The following is a 14,421-nucleotide window of genomic DNA, read 5'->3' on the forward strand; positions in this document are numbered from 1 at the left end:
CCGCCCTGACCCGCCCGGCAAGCTGATGGGGGATGCGAGGGGCCGCGTTAGAGACGAGGGGGCGGCGTGGTTCCGCGCCCCGGAGCGCCTCCAGGACAAGCCGGCCTGGGAGACGCGCTGGCCCCGCCAGCCCCCTCTACGCCTGCGGCCTGGCATCCCCCGAGGGCGACACAGGAGGAAAAAGCCAGGGCGGTCGGACTCCTACCCAAACCTCGGCGCCGCCCCTCGTGGCGGCGGACCCAAGGCGAATAACGGGAATTCTGTGGTTCTCGACTGGCGTTCCAGGAAATGGGATCATGACTGAGACCTGGGGCTTCCCAATCGTGATCCCGGGGCTTCCCTTGTGGCATGGTCAGTAAAGAATCCACCTGCAATGCCGGAGACGTAAGAGACCTGGGTTCGATCCCTGGGTCAGGAAGATCCCCTGCAGAAGGAAATGGCAACCCACTCCAGTATTCTTATCTGGAAAATTCCATGGACAGAGGAGCCTGGCGGGCAACAGTGCATGGGGTCACAAAGTTGGACACGACTGAGAGACTAAACCATTACCACCCCTGGGACCTACCCCAGGGAAAACGTATGAGGGTTAATTGAGATAATACTTGGTGGCTAGTATTTTCGTACACTCCCTTAAAAACACAAGCAGCACCCAGCTACCACCAATACAGGGGGCTCCTTCACTTCCTGGAGGCTAGGACAAGGGAAGAGAAGATGCATCCCGAGAGAGGTTGACGATGCTACGTTCTCCCTGCCTCCTCTACCCCATTGTCCCCGGTCCGAAAAGGATGGCCACGAAACCTGTTCTCGCTCACCTCTCCGCGGGGGAGCCCACAGGGGAACCCACTCTGTAACCGAGGGGGCTTGAATGGTACGCAGGCAGGAGAATTATTCCTAAAGCCTTACCACGTTCAAAATCGACACCACCCGACAGTTCTCTTGGGAGAAGGGGTGCCCGCCCCTCCTGGGCAGCTGTGAGCCCCGACAAAGTCTGGGGTGTGCCTGGCCCAAGCTGCTGGCTTACAGGGCGGGCTCCAGGGCACCCGGAGGAACCCAGGCCGCGTGGGGGAGGGCCGCTGGGCAGTTGCCATGGTTTTGCCCCGAGTTCCGAGTGCCACTCCCTGAGTCACCGGGGGCCCAGAAGCAGTGGGTAGGAAGCCTGAGGGGACCCGGGGAGTGCCGCTCTGGAGCCCATCAGCGCACCTGTTGAGATGGAAGCCTCCGATGGGCAGGAAGGCGAAAGGGAGGAGCCACTAGAGCAGGTGAAGTGGGGCTGGGGGTGTGAGGGGGGAAGGAAAGAAGGGCCCTGCAGGGACTGGCTTGGAAAGGCAGAGAAGATGAGTGTCAAGGAAGAAAAGTAGAAAAAAAAAATTGGTGAGGTTCACCAGCTGGTAAGAGACTGAAAGAACAAGAGAAGGTTAACTCATTCAGACAGATGTTTATCCAGGACATAGATACCTGACAAGATGATGGGGGAGATTCCTGGCAAGATGATTGTCAGTTATGAAGACTCACAGGCTGGGGTGTGTGTGTGTGTGTGTGTGTACATGTGTCATGGTCTGTGTGGTTTGTATGGGGTGTTTATCCTACTGACCAGCCAGGGTTCCCTCTCTCTGGAATCTCGAGGAGCCTGTGTCCCATTCTCTCTGCATCTTTCTCCTTCCCTTTCCCTGGAACTTCCCTGTGCCCCCTGAACACAGGCAGGACTTAATGCTCACTGTTTTTTTGGCTCCCCCATGAGGCATGCAGGATCTCAGTTCCTTGACCAAGGATTGAACCCCTGTCCCCTGCAGTGGAAACTTGGAGTCTTAACCACTACTCCACCAGGGAAGTCCCAACACTCCCTTTTCTGGGAGGCTTTTTAAAAGGCAGGTGTAAATCTCATGTCAATCTAATCCTGTGCTCTGACTTCAAGTGTGATTCCGAAGTCACCTCATCATGACCCATTTTCAGCTTCTTTTGCCCCAGCTTGCTGTCAGAAAGCTCCTTCTCATCATCACCATTATTGTCACCCACTTTCCTGAGTGCCTGTTAGCCTGGCAAGAAGCTAAAGATTAGGGATACAAGGAAGTAGGCGTGGGACTTAGGAACCCAATAAGTGTTTGCTGAATGAGTGAGTAAATGAATCCCTGATCATTCTCCCAAGGAGTTACTTAAGCATCTCAGGTACCCTCTGCTCATCTGTAACCAAAAATTAAGAGTTCTAGCCTTACAGAATCTGTGGGAGAATAAAATGAGTTAATGTTGGTACTTCTTTGGTGGTCCAGTGGTTAAGAATCCTCCTTGCAAATCAGGGGACACAGGTTCCATCCTTGGTCCAGGAATATCCCACATGCCTCAGAGCAACTAAGCCCCTGAGCCTACTGAAGCCTGCAAGCCCTAGAGCCATACTCCACAAGGGAAGCCATTGCAAGAAGAAGCCTTCATACCACAACAAAGAGTGGCTCCTGCTTGCTGCAACTGATGAAAGCCCACATGCACCAATGAAGACCCACTACGGTCAAAAAATTAAATAAATAAAAATTTTTTAAAAAGAGAATCCACCTTCCAATGCAGGAGACCCGGGTTCCATCCCTGGTTGGGGAACTAAGATCCCCATGCTGTGGAGAAACTAAGCATGCTCACTGCAACTAGAGAGCCCATGCTCTGCAACTAGAGAGAAAGCCCGCAAGCCACAATGAAGACCCAGTGCAGTCCTCCCCCGCAAAAAAAAAAGAAGAAGAAGAAACTAACCATACACAGAAAGAGTTTAGCTCAGTTGCTCAGTCGTGTCCACCTCTTTGCGATCCCATGCACTGCAGCACGCCAGGCTTCCCTGTCCATCACCAACTCCTGGAGCTTGCTTAAACTCATGATGCCATCCAACCATCTCATCCTCTGTCGCCCCCTTCTCCTCTTGCCTTCAATTTTCCCCAGCATCAGGGTCTTTTCCAGTGAGTCAGTTCTTCCCTTTAGGTGGCCAAAGTACTGGAGCTTCAGCTTCAGCATGAGTCCTTCTAATGAATATTCAGGACTGATTTCTTTTAAGATTGCCTGGTTTGATCTTGTTGCAGTCCAAGAGACTCTCTCAAGAGTCTTCTCCATCACCACAGTTCAAAAGCAGCAATTCTTCGGCGCTCAGCTTTCTTTATGATCAAAACATTAACAAAAAGAGTTAATGTTTGTCAAGGGCTTTGCAAAGTTAGTTAGTTAGTATACAGAGATATAATATTATAAAAGAAATGGATTAGGTGTTCTTGGTTTTCTAAGCAGGGATTCTCAGAGATGGGTTTCCTTTGTCCAGGGCTCACTGGCCTGAGTGCTGGGTCAAAGAGGAGGTCACTGGGAAAATGCAGAAGGGCTTTGGCTGGCGCAGCACTGCCTCTCAGGAGCAGTAGCCCAAAGCCCCCAGCTGACTGCTGCCCCTGTCTCCTCCAGGGGACGAACGCACCCAGCTTAGAGGGGAGCTCCAGTACCGTCCCAGCCAAAGACTCCCTTGTGCGCCATGCCAAGGGCCTCGACCAGGACACCTTCAAAATTGTGAGTAAGGAGCCAGCCTGGGACCTATACCCTCTTCCCCACAGGTCAGGAGACCTGGGTCAGAAGCTGGCAGGCCTCGGATCCATAGTTCATGGCCCCATTGGACACACTCTTGGGAAGGAAGTGGCCTTCTCACATAACACTGGGTCGGAAGGGCTGGAGCTGGGCCAACCTGCTGGCTATGTGGGGCTGTCCAACTTTCCCTTCTTTCTCCTATGGCCCCTCACTTCCCCTGTTGTCTCCTCAGTGTAAAGAATATCTAAGGCCACTGAAGAAGTTCCTGCGAAAGCTGCACCTGCCAAAGGACCTTCCCCAAAAGAAAAAACTGAAGTACATGAAGCAGAGCCTGGTGATCCTAGGGGACCACATCAACACCTTTCTGCAGCACTACTGCCGAGCCTGGGAAATCAAGCACTGGAAGAAGTAGGACAGCCTCCCTACCCTGAGCACAACCCTCTCTCCTGGGCCACTCCCTCCAGAATCAAGGTCACACCTTAGTGAAAATCTCCTAGTTCTTCATCTTAGTGTGGAAGGGTCAGGATCCTGGAGTAAGCATGGTGAAGAGGGGTGGAGAGAACAGCACCCTCTAGTGACTCAGGGCAGCACTGAATGGATAAAGGACAAGGCTCACCCCCGGGTGGGAGTTCAGTTGAGTTCAGTCGCTCAGTCGTGTCTGACCCTTTGCAACCCCATGGACTGCAGCACGCCAGGCCTCCCTGTCCATCACCAACTCCTGGAGTTTACTCAAACTCGTGTCCATTGAGTTGGTGATGCCATCCAACCATCTCATCCTCTGTCATCCCCTTCTCCTCCCGCCTTCAATCTTTCCCAGCATCAGGGTCTTTTCCAGTGAATCAACTGTTTGCATCAGGCGGTCAAATATTGGAGCTTTGGCTTCGGCATCTTTATAGTCCAACTCTCACAGCCGTACACAACTACTGGAAAAACCATAGATTTGACTAGACGGACATTTGTTGGCAAAATAATGTCTTTGTTTTTTAATATGCTGTCTAGGTTGGTCATAACTTTTCTTCCAAGGAGCAAGTGTCTTTTAATTTCATGGCTGCAGTCACCATTTGCATTGATTTTGGAGCCCCCAAAAATGAAGTCTGTCACTGTTTCCCCATCTATTTGCCATGAAGTGGTGGGACCAGATGCCATGATCTTAGTTTTCTGAATGTTGAGCTTTAAGCCAACTTTTTCACTCTCCTCTTTCACTTTCATCAAGAGGCTCTTTAGTTGTTCTGCCATAAGGGTGGTGTCATCTGCATATCTGAGGTTATTGATATTTCTCCCAGCAATCTTGATTCCAGCTTGTGCTTCATCCAGCCCAGTGTTTCTCATGATGTACTCTGCATATAAGTTAAATAAGTGGGTGACAATATACAGCCTTGTTGTACTCCTTTCCCAATTTGGAACTGGGGTGGGAGGAGTGGGGGAAAGAACTCTGATTGAATAACTGCTGTGTGCTGTGAGGGCTCATCACCAAATACAGGGGATTCAAGGCCTGGCGAATCCCCGCCCTCCATGTGCCCAACCAAAAATTCAAGGGGCAACAAGTGGTCCATCTCTCTCCGGGTAGTCCTGGCCATAAGGCAGATGCGGGAGGGAGAGGGGCTGGGCTCCGTCCCCTCAGCATCGACTCCGCCCCCTCGGCCTCGGCCCTGCCCCCTCAGCCTCGGTTCCCCTCCACTGCAGGATGCTCTGGCGGTTTGTCTCCCTCTTCTCAGAGCTGGAGGCGAAGCAGCTTCGCCGGCTCTACAAGTACACCAAGAACAACCAGACGGCCAAGTTCCTGGTAAGGCTCCTCCCGAGCCGGCTGAGGGCTGGGTGGCGTGTTCTTGAATTGTAGGGGGAGATCTGAGCCTGAAGGGCTGTCTTTTTTTTTTTTTTTGGCCACAGCATGTGGCATGAGGGATCTTAGTTACCTGACCAGGGATGGAATCTGGGCTCCCAGGGGTGACAGCCCGGAATCCTCAACACTGGACTGGCAGGAAATTTCCTGAAGAGCCCTCTGATAGAACAAGTACTCCGTAGTCCTTCCCATGCTCATTGCCTGAGGAAGACTCCACTGCCACCGGGGTGGGCACAGAGTGGGGCTCACGAGGCCAAGACTCAGCTTCACCTTCCACCACCACACCCTGCGGTGAGCAGGCGCGGGACATTCTTGAGGAGCTGTGGGTGGGGACGACCGAGGCCAGGCAGAAAGGCATAGCCAGCTTGGGGGAGGCTATGGAGACTATTGCAAAGGCCAGAGGATAAAGCTCCCCAGCAGGCTTTGTCCCAAAACAGTGATTCTCAAACATTTTAGTCTCAGATCACTTCTCCCCTCTTAATTTTTATGGTGCTTAGTGGCTAAGTTGTGTCCATCTCTTTGCGACCCCATGGACTGGAGCCTGACAGACTCCTTGGTCCATAGGATTTCCCAGGAAACAATGCTGGAGTGGGTTGCCATTTCCTTCTCCAGGGGATCTTCCCGATCCAGGAATCAAACCTGTGTCTCCTGCATTGGCATGCATGTTCTTTACCACTGAGCCACCAGGGAAGCCCATAACCCCCAAAACATGCGTTCTTATAGGTTACATCTATTGATATTTGCCCTACTAGAAATTAAAGCTAAAGAAAAAATTCAAAATGTGTACCTACTAATCGTTTAAAATCAAGGAGCCCATTATATGTTAACATAATTTTTATAAGAGATAACTATATTTTCCAAAACAAATTTAGTGAGAGAAGTGACACTGCTTTCTATTTTTGCAGATCTCTATACTGTCTGGCTTAATAGAAGACACTTGGCTTCTCATATCTGCTTTTGCTCAGTCTCTTACGATGTAATGATTTGGTACATAAGAAAATGCAGCCTCCTACTGATATATATATATATATTTAATTATTAATAGAAAGGAGAGGAATATTTATTAGCGTTTTCAGATAAAGGTGAATATTTTTTTGACATTAAAACTCAGCAAGTGGCAGTTACTTAATTGCAATGTTGAATCTGAAACTATGTCAATGAATGTTTGTTTATTAAGCTGTTTGTTTTTGTTTTTTATGACATCACACAGCAGGATCTTAGTCCTCTGACCAGGAATAAACCCATGCTTCCTGCAGAGCAAGTACAGAGTCCTAACCACTGGACCATCAGGGAATTCCTTCAACAAATGTTTTAAAATAGACTTTTTTTTTAAAAGCAGTTTTAGGTTTATAGAATAATTGGGGGTAAAGCCCACAGTTCTCATATTCCACCCTTTCCTGTTTTCCTTATTAACACCTTGCATTAGAGAGGTACATTCGTATCTTTGATGGATCCCAATATGGATACACTGTTAATAAATAATGTCCATGGTTTACATTAAGGTGCATTCCTTGTTTTGTACATTCTGTAGGTTTTGACAAATATACAGTAACATGTGTCCGCATTACAGTGGAAAAAAAGAAAAGTTTAATTGTCCTAAATATCCCCCGTGCTCTGCCTATTCATCCCCTCTTTCTTCCCCCAAGGCCCTTGGCAACTACTGATCTTTTACTGTCTCTATAGTTTTCCCTTTTCTGGACTGTATAATTGGAATGTATAGTTGGAATCATATAGTATGTAGCCTTTTCAGATTTGTTATCAATGAACTTTTCACACTAGGTTACATTAAAATCCATTGATTTCTCTCCTGCACTCTGAGTGGATCCCACGTTTCAGGGGGTCTGTGAGGTTAGAATATTTCACAGAGCACCCTTTGAGAACCACTGTCCAAAAGAATAATTACAGGGAACAGTTTTTATGTACCGGGAAACTTTATGTTCCTTCATGTCATTCTTCAAAAGTAACCCTAGGTGGCAATTAGAATTATTGTCCACAGTGTATAAAGGATGGGGTCAGACACGAGTCTGGCCAAATCTAGGGAGGTGAAGGAACTTGATCCAGACCATGCAGCAAATGGGAAGGATAGAGCTGGGTTCAAACATAATCTCATTCAAAGGAGAGCCCTGCTGTGACCTTATCCTGCCCATTGCTCCAGCTGGGCAGCTTTAATGGCATCCTCTGATAGCTCAGTTGGTAAAGAATCTGCCTACAATGTAGGAGACCCCGGTTCAATTCCCGAGTCCAGAAGATCCCCTGGAGAAGAGATAGGCTACCCACTCCAGTATTCTTAGGCTTCCCTTGTGGCTCAGCTAGTAAAGAATCGGCCTGCAATGCAGGAGACCTGGGTTCGATCCCTGGGTTGGGAAGATCCCCTGGAGAAGGGAAAGGCTACCCACTCCAGTATTCTGGCTTGAAGAATTCCATGGACTGTATAGTCCTTGGGGTCACAGAGTGTTGGACACGACTTTCATTTTCTCTCTGGGTCTTTGCTTCATTCTCTGAACATGAATGTGGGGATCGATTCAGTGATTCCTTTTTTGAATATGAGGAGCTGCCATTTTAGTGGTTCCTGGATTTCAGCAGCCAAGGAACTTTCAAAAGATGTTTCCAGACTCTCGATTTTAATTTTGCAAAGGACTTTAAAAAACAAGCCCCAGGACTTCCCTAGGGGTCCAGTGGCTAAGACTGCCCAGTGCAGGGGAGCCGGGTTCAATCCCTGGTCAGGGAATTAGATCCCACATGCAGCAACTAATTAAGAGTTCTCAGGCCACAACTAAAGATCCCACATGCTACAACTAAAACGCGGCACAGCCATGCATGCGTAGTCACTTCAGTCGTTTGTGTCTGAATCTGCGACCCCACGGACTAAAGCCCGCCAGGCTCCTCCATCCATGGGGTTCTCCAGGCAAGAATACTGGAGTGGGTTGCCATGCCCTCCTCTAGGGGATCTTCCTGACCTAGCACAGCCAAATAAATATTTTTTTTTAAGTCCTATTGTTTCATTACAAACACATAAGACACTATGCTCAAAAAAGAGATGGAGGATATACCACAAAGGAAAGAACCACCCAAGAAGAGAGAGTTGGCAGCCTGGCCTCAAGGTCCCCATGGTACACCCCCGACCCCCAACATCTGTCGTCCTCACTCCATCCTGGCTCCCCAAGCGTGAGGTGCAGCCCGGCCACAGCAGCTTCCTGACACGGGCAGGGCTCAGGCTCTGGCAGGCGGGCCCCTCTCTCCTCCTCAACACTCTGGTCCCTTTGCAGGTGGCCTTCTGCCCCTTGGACGCCCCGGAGAGCTCCTTGCTAGCCAACCAGGAGGACAGTCTGCCCAAGCTCTGCACTGCCTGGGGGCTCCACAGCCACCTCAGCGGCATGAAGGAGAGGCTGTCCAAGCTGCAGGCCCCGGGCCACCAGGCCTGCCTGCTGGAGGAGCCGAGAGCCAGGGGCCCTGGCGAGAGAGGTATGCCCGGAGGAGCGGCCCATCTGCCCCCGAGAGCGCCTGACTTGGTCCTCTTCCGGCCGCCCCATCTTCTCTTCTTTCCTGCATTTCTCTTTCTGTCCATTTTCCTTCACCTTCTTCACTTTCTCTTTTCTCATTTTTCCCTCTTTCCCTCAGGTAGGCTCACTATAAGAAATTTGAAATATATGTGCGTGCATGCTCAGTCATGTCCGATCCCATAGACTGTCGCCCGCCAGGCACCTCTCTCCCTGGGATTTGCCAGATAGGATGAAATAGAAAAGTCACCCATCACCCACAGGCAAGACTAATAATAATATTTAGGTGTGTTTCCTTCCTGTTCCGTCTCAGTTTCCCACTGGAGGTCTCGGGAAATGTGCCTTTTTCAGCTAACATGTAAACAAAGGCATGCTCCCAGACAATCAGAAGCAGAGCCATTTCTAGCGGCCAAGAGCAGGGACTCCTGGGAAGTGGCCAAGCAGCAGGCCATGCCCTCTTGGTGTTGGGTGGGCCGTGGGTGGAGGGAAGGGGTCACTCCCCCAGGAAGGAGGCCAGCCGGCCAGACGGCCTGGAAACGGCCTCCCCGGTGACCGTGGCCCCTGGACGAAGGCTGTGGGCTTAAGGGACAGAGACTCTTCAGTGAGGGGGGCCCAGCCAAGGCTGGAGTCTGTGAAGGCCCGTTCTGGGCACTAAGGATCAGAGAGATGTTAGACCTCCTACCTCTCATCCTTCTGGAACTGGCTTCTGGGGCCATGTGTAGCCGTTCTTGCTTAGCTCCTGTGGGAGAAAATGAAGGCACACTAGGACCCCAGAGCATGATCCTAAACCAGACCCAGGTGTTCCTCCGAAGGCTGGGCCGGCCAGGGCAGCGCTCAGGGCCTTTTCAGCAGCCACAGCTGGACCGAGAGGGAGCAGGGAAGTGAGGGTCAGTGCAGAGGGCCCAGGCCCCGAACCCAGACCCGTGCCTGGGCTCTGTGGGGACCTGTGGCTCTGCTGCCTACTGTGTAAACTGAGGAAGTAAAACATACAGTGGAATGAAGGGCACTCGGTATCATTAAGATGATTTGGATCAGGCAGTTTATGAATCAGATGAGGAAAGTGTGGCTTAGGCTTCGGAGCCAGCGTCTCCCTGTACCAGCTGCTTGGTGTCTCTTACTTTCACCCACCCCTGCAGCACCCCGAAGAGCTGGGCATGACCATCCCCCTTTCACTAATGATCAATCTCAGGTCATAGGGCAAAGGGTAGGTCCAGAGATTTGGAAGGTGGTAGGTTTGGGACAGGCTTTAGAGAAAGGAAAAAGGAGAGAGATGGGGGAGGTGAAGAGGTGGAAGGGAGGTCTGTGTGAAGGTGAGGCAGTGAGCACACAGGCTGGGCCTGGAGGTGAAGGGTAAAGAGAGAGGGATAGAGTGGCAGGTAATAGGGAAAAGCTGTAGATGGTATGTTAAGTTGGACTTGAAATCGTGATTCTTTTTTTTTAAGTGTTTTTTTAAAAACTACTTCTTTATTTGGGTCTTCGTGTCGGCACTTGGGGTCCTCAGTCTTTGTTGCAGCATGCGGGACCTTTAGCTACAGCACGTGAACTCTGTAGAGGCATGTGGGCTGCAAGTGGAATCTAGTTCTCTGGCTGGGGATGGAACCGTGGCCCCCGCCATTGGGAGTGCAGAGTCCTAGCCACTGGACCACCAGGGTTGCCCCTGAAATTGTAATTCTTAAAATAACATTTGATTACAAACACAAGCATATCCTAGAAAATTAGATAATACAGATTAACAAAAAATAAGAAAATATAAACATCACATTGTCATCCACAATTACCACTTTCCAGATGCTTTTTATGTGTATAAACACCTGTATTAAACCAAAATGAGACCATGCTGTATGCGTGATTTTGACTTGAACTTGCTTTTTTCAGATAATTATAGAAACCTTCCATGTCAACATCTTCATTGAATTAAATACTCCATTTTCAAATTTTCCCAGTAGTCAAAGATACCTTTTGCACTTAATTCCTCAAACCATGCATTTCACCTGGTTATGTCTCTTGAGTCTCTTTTAAGTCCCCCTTTTCTTCCGTCCCGATGTGTTGAAGAGATCAGGCTACTGTTCTGCAGACTGTTCCACCTCCTGCTTTTTTCTTGTTGCTTCCATTTGGCATCTTTGAAGCTTGTTTCTCTCAGAGCAGGATTGTAGGTCAAAGGTCCCCATGGATTCATGTTAAACACATTTTTGACTGGGATACGTTTCAGAGGAGGTTGTATTCTTCGCACTGGGTTACATGAGAAAACACATACTACCAGGTGGAGCCACCATGACCAGGTGAATCACTGAGTCTATCATGCAATTAAAAGTGACCTGTGCGGGGCCTTCCCTGGTGGTCCAGTGGTCAAGAATCCACCTTCCAGTGCAGGGGATGCAGGTTCAATCCCTGGTTGGGGAACTAAGATTTCACATGCCTCAGGGCAACTAAACTCTCACGCCCACACGGGGCAACCAAGATCCCACATGCTGGAATGAAGCGACACAGCCAAAAATATTTTTTAGAAAAGAAAAGATCGGTGAAATTGACACCATCCCCCCAAATAGGACCTTTATGGTATTCCTTGGGCACTGTGTTCATGAATCAGTTCTTTATTTTTTTCATGAGTCAGTTCTTCAGTAAAAAGATGGCAATGGTGTTTGCAAACAACCCAGCAGCAAAGTACTGGAAACTGGGGCATGAATGGAGACAGGAGTGGAGAGGAATCACAGTCAGAAGCTGGACGTCTGTCCTGACTGTACCTGTAATGGGGCTCAGACTTTGAGCAGCCCATTTCCTTACTCTGTGCCTGTGTGAGATCCCTCAGCTGTAAGCGGGTGATTCCATCTCCCCACCCCACAGGGCTTCTGTGAGAAAAGAGTAAGGGACTTAGGTTGAAAGCAAGGTAAGCTTTTGTTGTTCTTCCTGCCACAGCCACAAATGTTACAGGCTGAGATTCTCTTACTATTTGTGATGTCATCAGCACTGCCTCTGATCTTCCCCTTTTTCAGGTTCTAAGCTTCCTCAAAAGGCAAAACTCAAGAGAAAGAGGATTAAGGAAGCGCCAGACACTCCAGAGACCTGTCCGTAAGAAGACCCAGCTGGGGCTGAGAGCCGGCTTGCCCTGGATCCTAGAGCACTTCCACTTGGGGTTGGGGGTGGGGGGTGGGAATGAGGGACCAGTGAGGGGAAAGAAGACACTGTCTTTATCAAAAGGATGCTCAGTCTTAATTGTTAATAAATATGCTTTAGGCAGTTCAACCTGGGTAATCATCGTCATTCATTTTTTTAAAGTTATTTATTTGGTTGCACTGGCTCTTCACTGCTCTGTGTGGTCTTTCTCTAGTTGCAGAGAGCAGGGGAGGTCTCATTCTTTTTTTTAATTAAAAATAAATATTTGCCAGCCTCCTTCTGAATAGTAAATGCCCCCATATACACAGGTGAGTAAGAGGCAATTGCTGAGTCAAAGACCATCACAGTCTGGGGGAAACACACACACAAATAGACGTTATAACAGGGTTAACACACATGTCTGGGGAAGGCCTTCAGAGAGGTGACATAGGCGCTGATAGGTGTCTGCCAGGAGAGTGCACAGGTGGGAGGGGAATGGGCCAGGAGTCAATTGGAGGATGATAAGTCTGGCCCCTGCCTAAATCGTCTGCCCTTGATCTTGTGGGAAACTTAGGGGGGACAGTGACAAGGGAGATGCCAAGCAGTGGAAGGAGTTGATGTGACTTGGGTATCAGCAAAGTATGTGGAAGTGAGAGAGGGTAGAGTCAGGAGACCAAAGAAGGAACCGTACTAATCGTCCCAAGGGACTTACCTGGCTGTCCAGTGGCTAAGACTCCGTGCTCCCAATGCAGGGGGCCCAGGCTGGACCCCTGGTTGGGGAACTAGACCCCACATGCCATAACTAAGAGCTCACATGCTGCAGCTAGAGATTCTGCATGCCGCAACTGAGACCTGGCTCAGCCAAAAAATAATTTTTTTTTAAAGGCAGCTGCACTTCTCTAGGGCATTTTGAATTACAAAAGTAGAACTTTTTAAAAAAAGCCAGTTGCCAATATTAACTCGGTACAGTTGACATTAGAAACAACAACAGTTTGAAAAAACTGGCCATGCTAGGACCTCCCTTCTCACAGCCAACCCCTGGCTGGGGCTCAGGTTTCACTGATACTCTTTCCAGTTTACCACAGTCTCCACCCCTCCCTGTTGCCTTATACACCGGCCTTCTTCGCTCCTTTCTGTTAATATGTTTGACCCTTTTCACCTTTTGTATTCGCCACCCTTAGGGTATATACACAAACGCGGTGAAGCTGTGCATGGATGGGGGTGGGGCAGATTTGTGGGACTAAGGTTAAACGGACAGCTCTTGGTGACAGAAGTGGGAGATGAAAAAGGAGGGGAAGGGGAGGAAGTGAAGATGGCACATTGTCTCTAGCTAGAAAGGCCAGGGAGACAGTGGGCAACTCCAGGAGGAGAAGCAGGTCCAGTCATGTTCCAAGAACACGGGACAATCACGGCTCTGTTCCAGGCAGAGCATCTGGTGCCCACGAAGGGTGAAGGCGGGGTGGAGGGGGGACCAGAATAAGTGTGTGTGACCCTTTTTCCTCTCCTCCTTCAATTTGTATTCAGGAGTAAATATTATCAAAGGTTTTAAATGGTAAAATGAACATCAATCTAGACTTCAAGGCCAAGGACAGAAACGCACCCGTAGGGAGGGAGGCAGCCACCCCATCTCTTCGGTTCTCACACCCATTGCCTCCCAGAGGCGAGATGAGAGAGGCTAAGGCAGGGGCCTGGGGTCAGCCTCAATGGGTGGTCCCCGCCAGTCCTGACAAAGCAGGGAGGGTTTGTGAGAGAAGAGCAGCCGGTCGGAGGGTGTCTCTGACAACTGGGGGCTCTTCACTTTTCTCCCGAGCTTTGTCACTGACAAGGTCCCAGGGAAAAAGCTGGCTGTTCGGGGAACAGACGGAAATAAGGAAGTGACCTCTGTGTGTGAGGCAACACTGCCCCCTACAGGAATTCTGGAACTCTACAGCCTTCTTCCTGTGCAAAGAGCCGGAGACCTGGAGCAAGTGTGGGCGATTCCTACCAGCCTCAAGGACAATCAGGAGGCCTGCGGGTAAAATGCGCAAGAGGTGAGGCTTGGATTTGGAGGATTTTTTTCTTTTTTTGGCTGCATCAGGTCTTAGTTGTGGCAGGTGGGCTTAATTGCCTTGAGTCATATGGGATCTTAGGTGCCTAACCAGGGATTAAACCTACATCCGCTGCATTGGAAGGTGGATTCTTAACCACTGGACCACCAGGGAAGTCCCTTTCTTGGTGGGGTGGGGGAGGCCTCTTAACTCTTTCCTTAAATTCAATAGATCTCAGAATTCTAAAAAGACAGATCACATGACATTGCTCTGCTCAAAATACTCCAATAGCACGGAGGATTTTTAGAGCAGTGAAAATACCCTGTATGATACCAGAGTGGTGGATACATGCCATTATACATTGGCCCAGACCCATAAGATGTGTGACACCAAGGGAAACCCTAATGTAAACTGTGGACTCTGGGTGATAATTCTG

General features: G+C 49.6%; 2 protein-coding genes across 4 annotated transcripts in view; one reads left to right on the forward strand and one right to left on the reverse strand.

The window, feature by feature from the left end:
* The window catches only part of USP32 (ubiquitin specific peptidase 32), a 244,980-nt gene extending 243,894 nt beyond the window's left edge, over positions 1-1,086 (reverse strand). For 2 of the 3 annotated variants that reach the window (XM_081584982.1, XM_081584979.1), the window contains exon 1: positions 904-1,086. The gene's annotated coding sequence lies outside the window, so the exon portion shown is untranslated. The remainder of the gene's footprint in view (positions 1-903) is intronic. The other variant, XM_081584983.1, reaches the window with a different exon arrangement.
* A 34-nt stretch (positions 1,087-1,120) lies between these two features.
* CHCT1 (CHD1 helical C-terminal domain containing 1) lies at positions 1,121-12,108 on the forward strand. Its single transcript, XM_081584987.1, has 6 exons — positions 1,121-1,259; positions 3,415-3,516; positions 3,764-3,939; positions 5,215-5,314; positions 8,638-8,833; positions 11,859-12,108. Exons 1-6 carry the CDS (start codon positions 1,209-1,211, stop codon positions 11,936-11,938), a joined length of 705 nt encoding a protein of 234 aa, XP_081441113.1. The 5' UTR covers positions 1,121-1,208; the 3' UTR covers positions 11,939-12,108.
* Positions 12,109-14,421: the final 2,313 nt, after the last annotated feature.

This window comes from Giraffa tippelskirchi, chromosome 3, assembly GCF_054371585.1.
Source record: "Giraffa tippelskirchi isolate mGirTip1 chromosome 3, T2T-mGirTip1v1.2.pri, whole genome shotgun sequence".
Classification (NCBI taxonomy): Eukaryota; Metazoa; Chordata; class Mammalia; order Artiodactyla; family Giraffidae; genus Giraffa; species Giraffa tippelskirchi.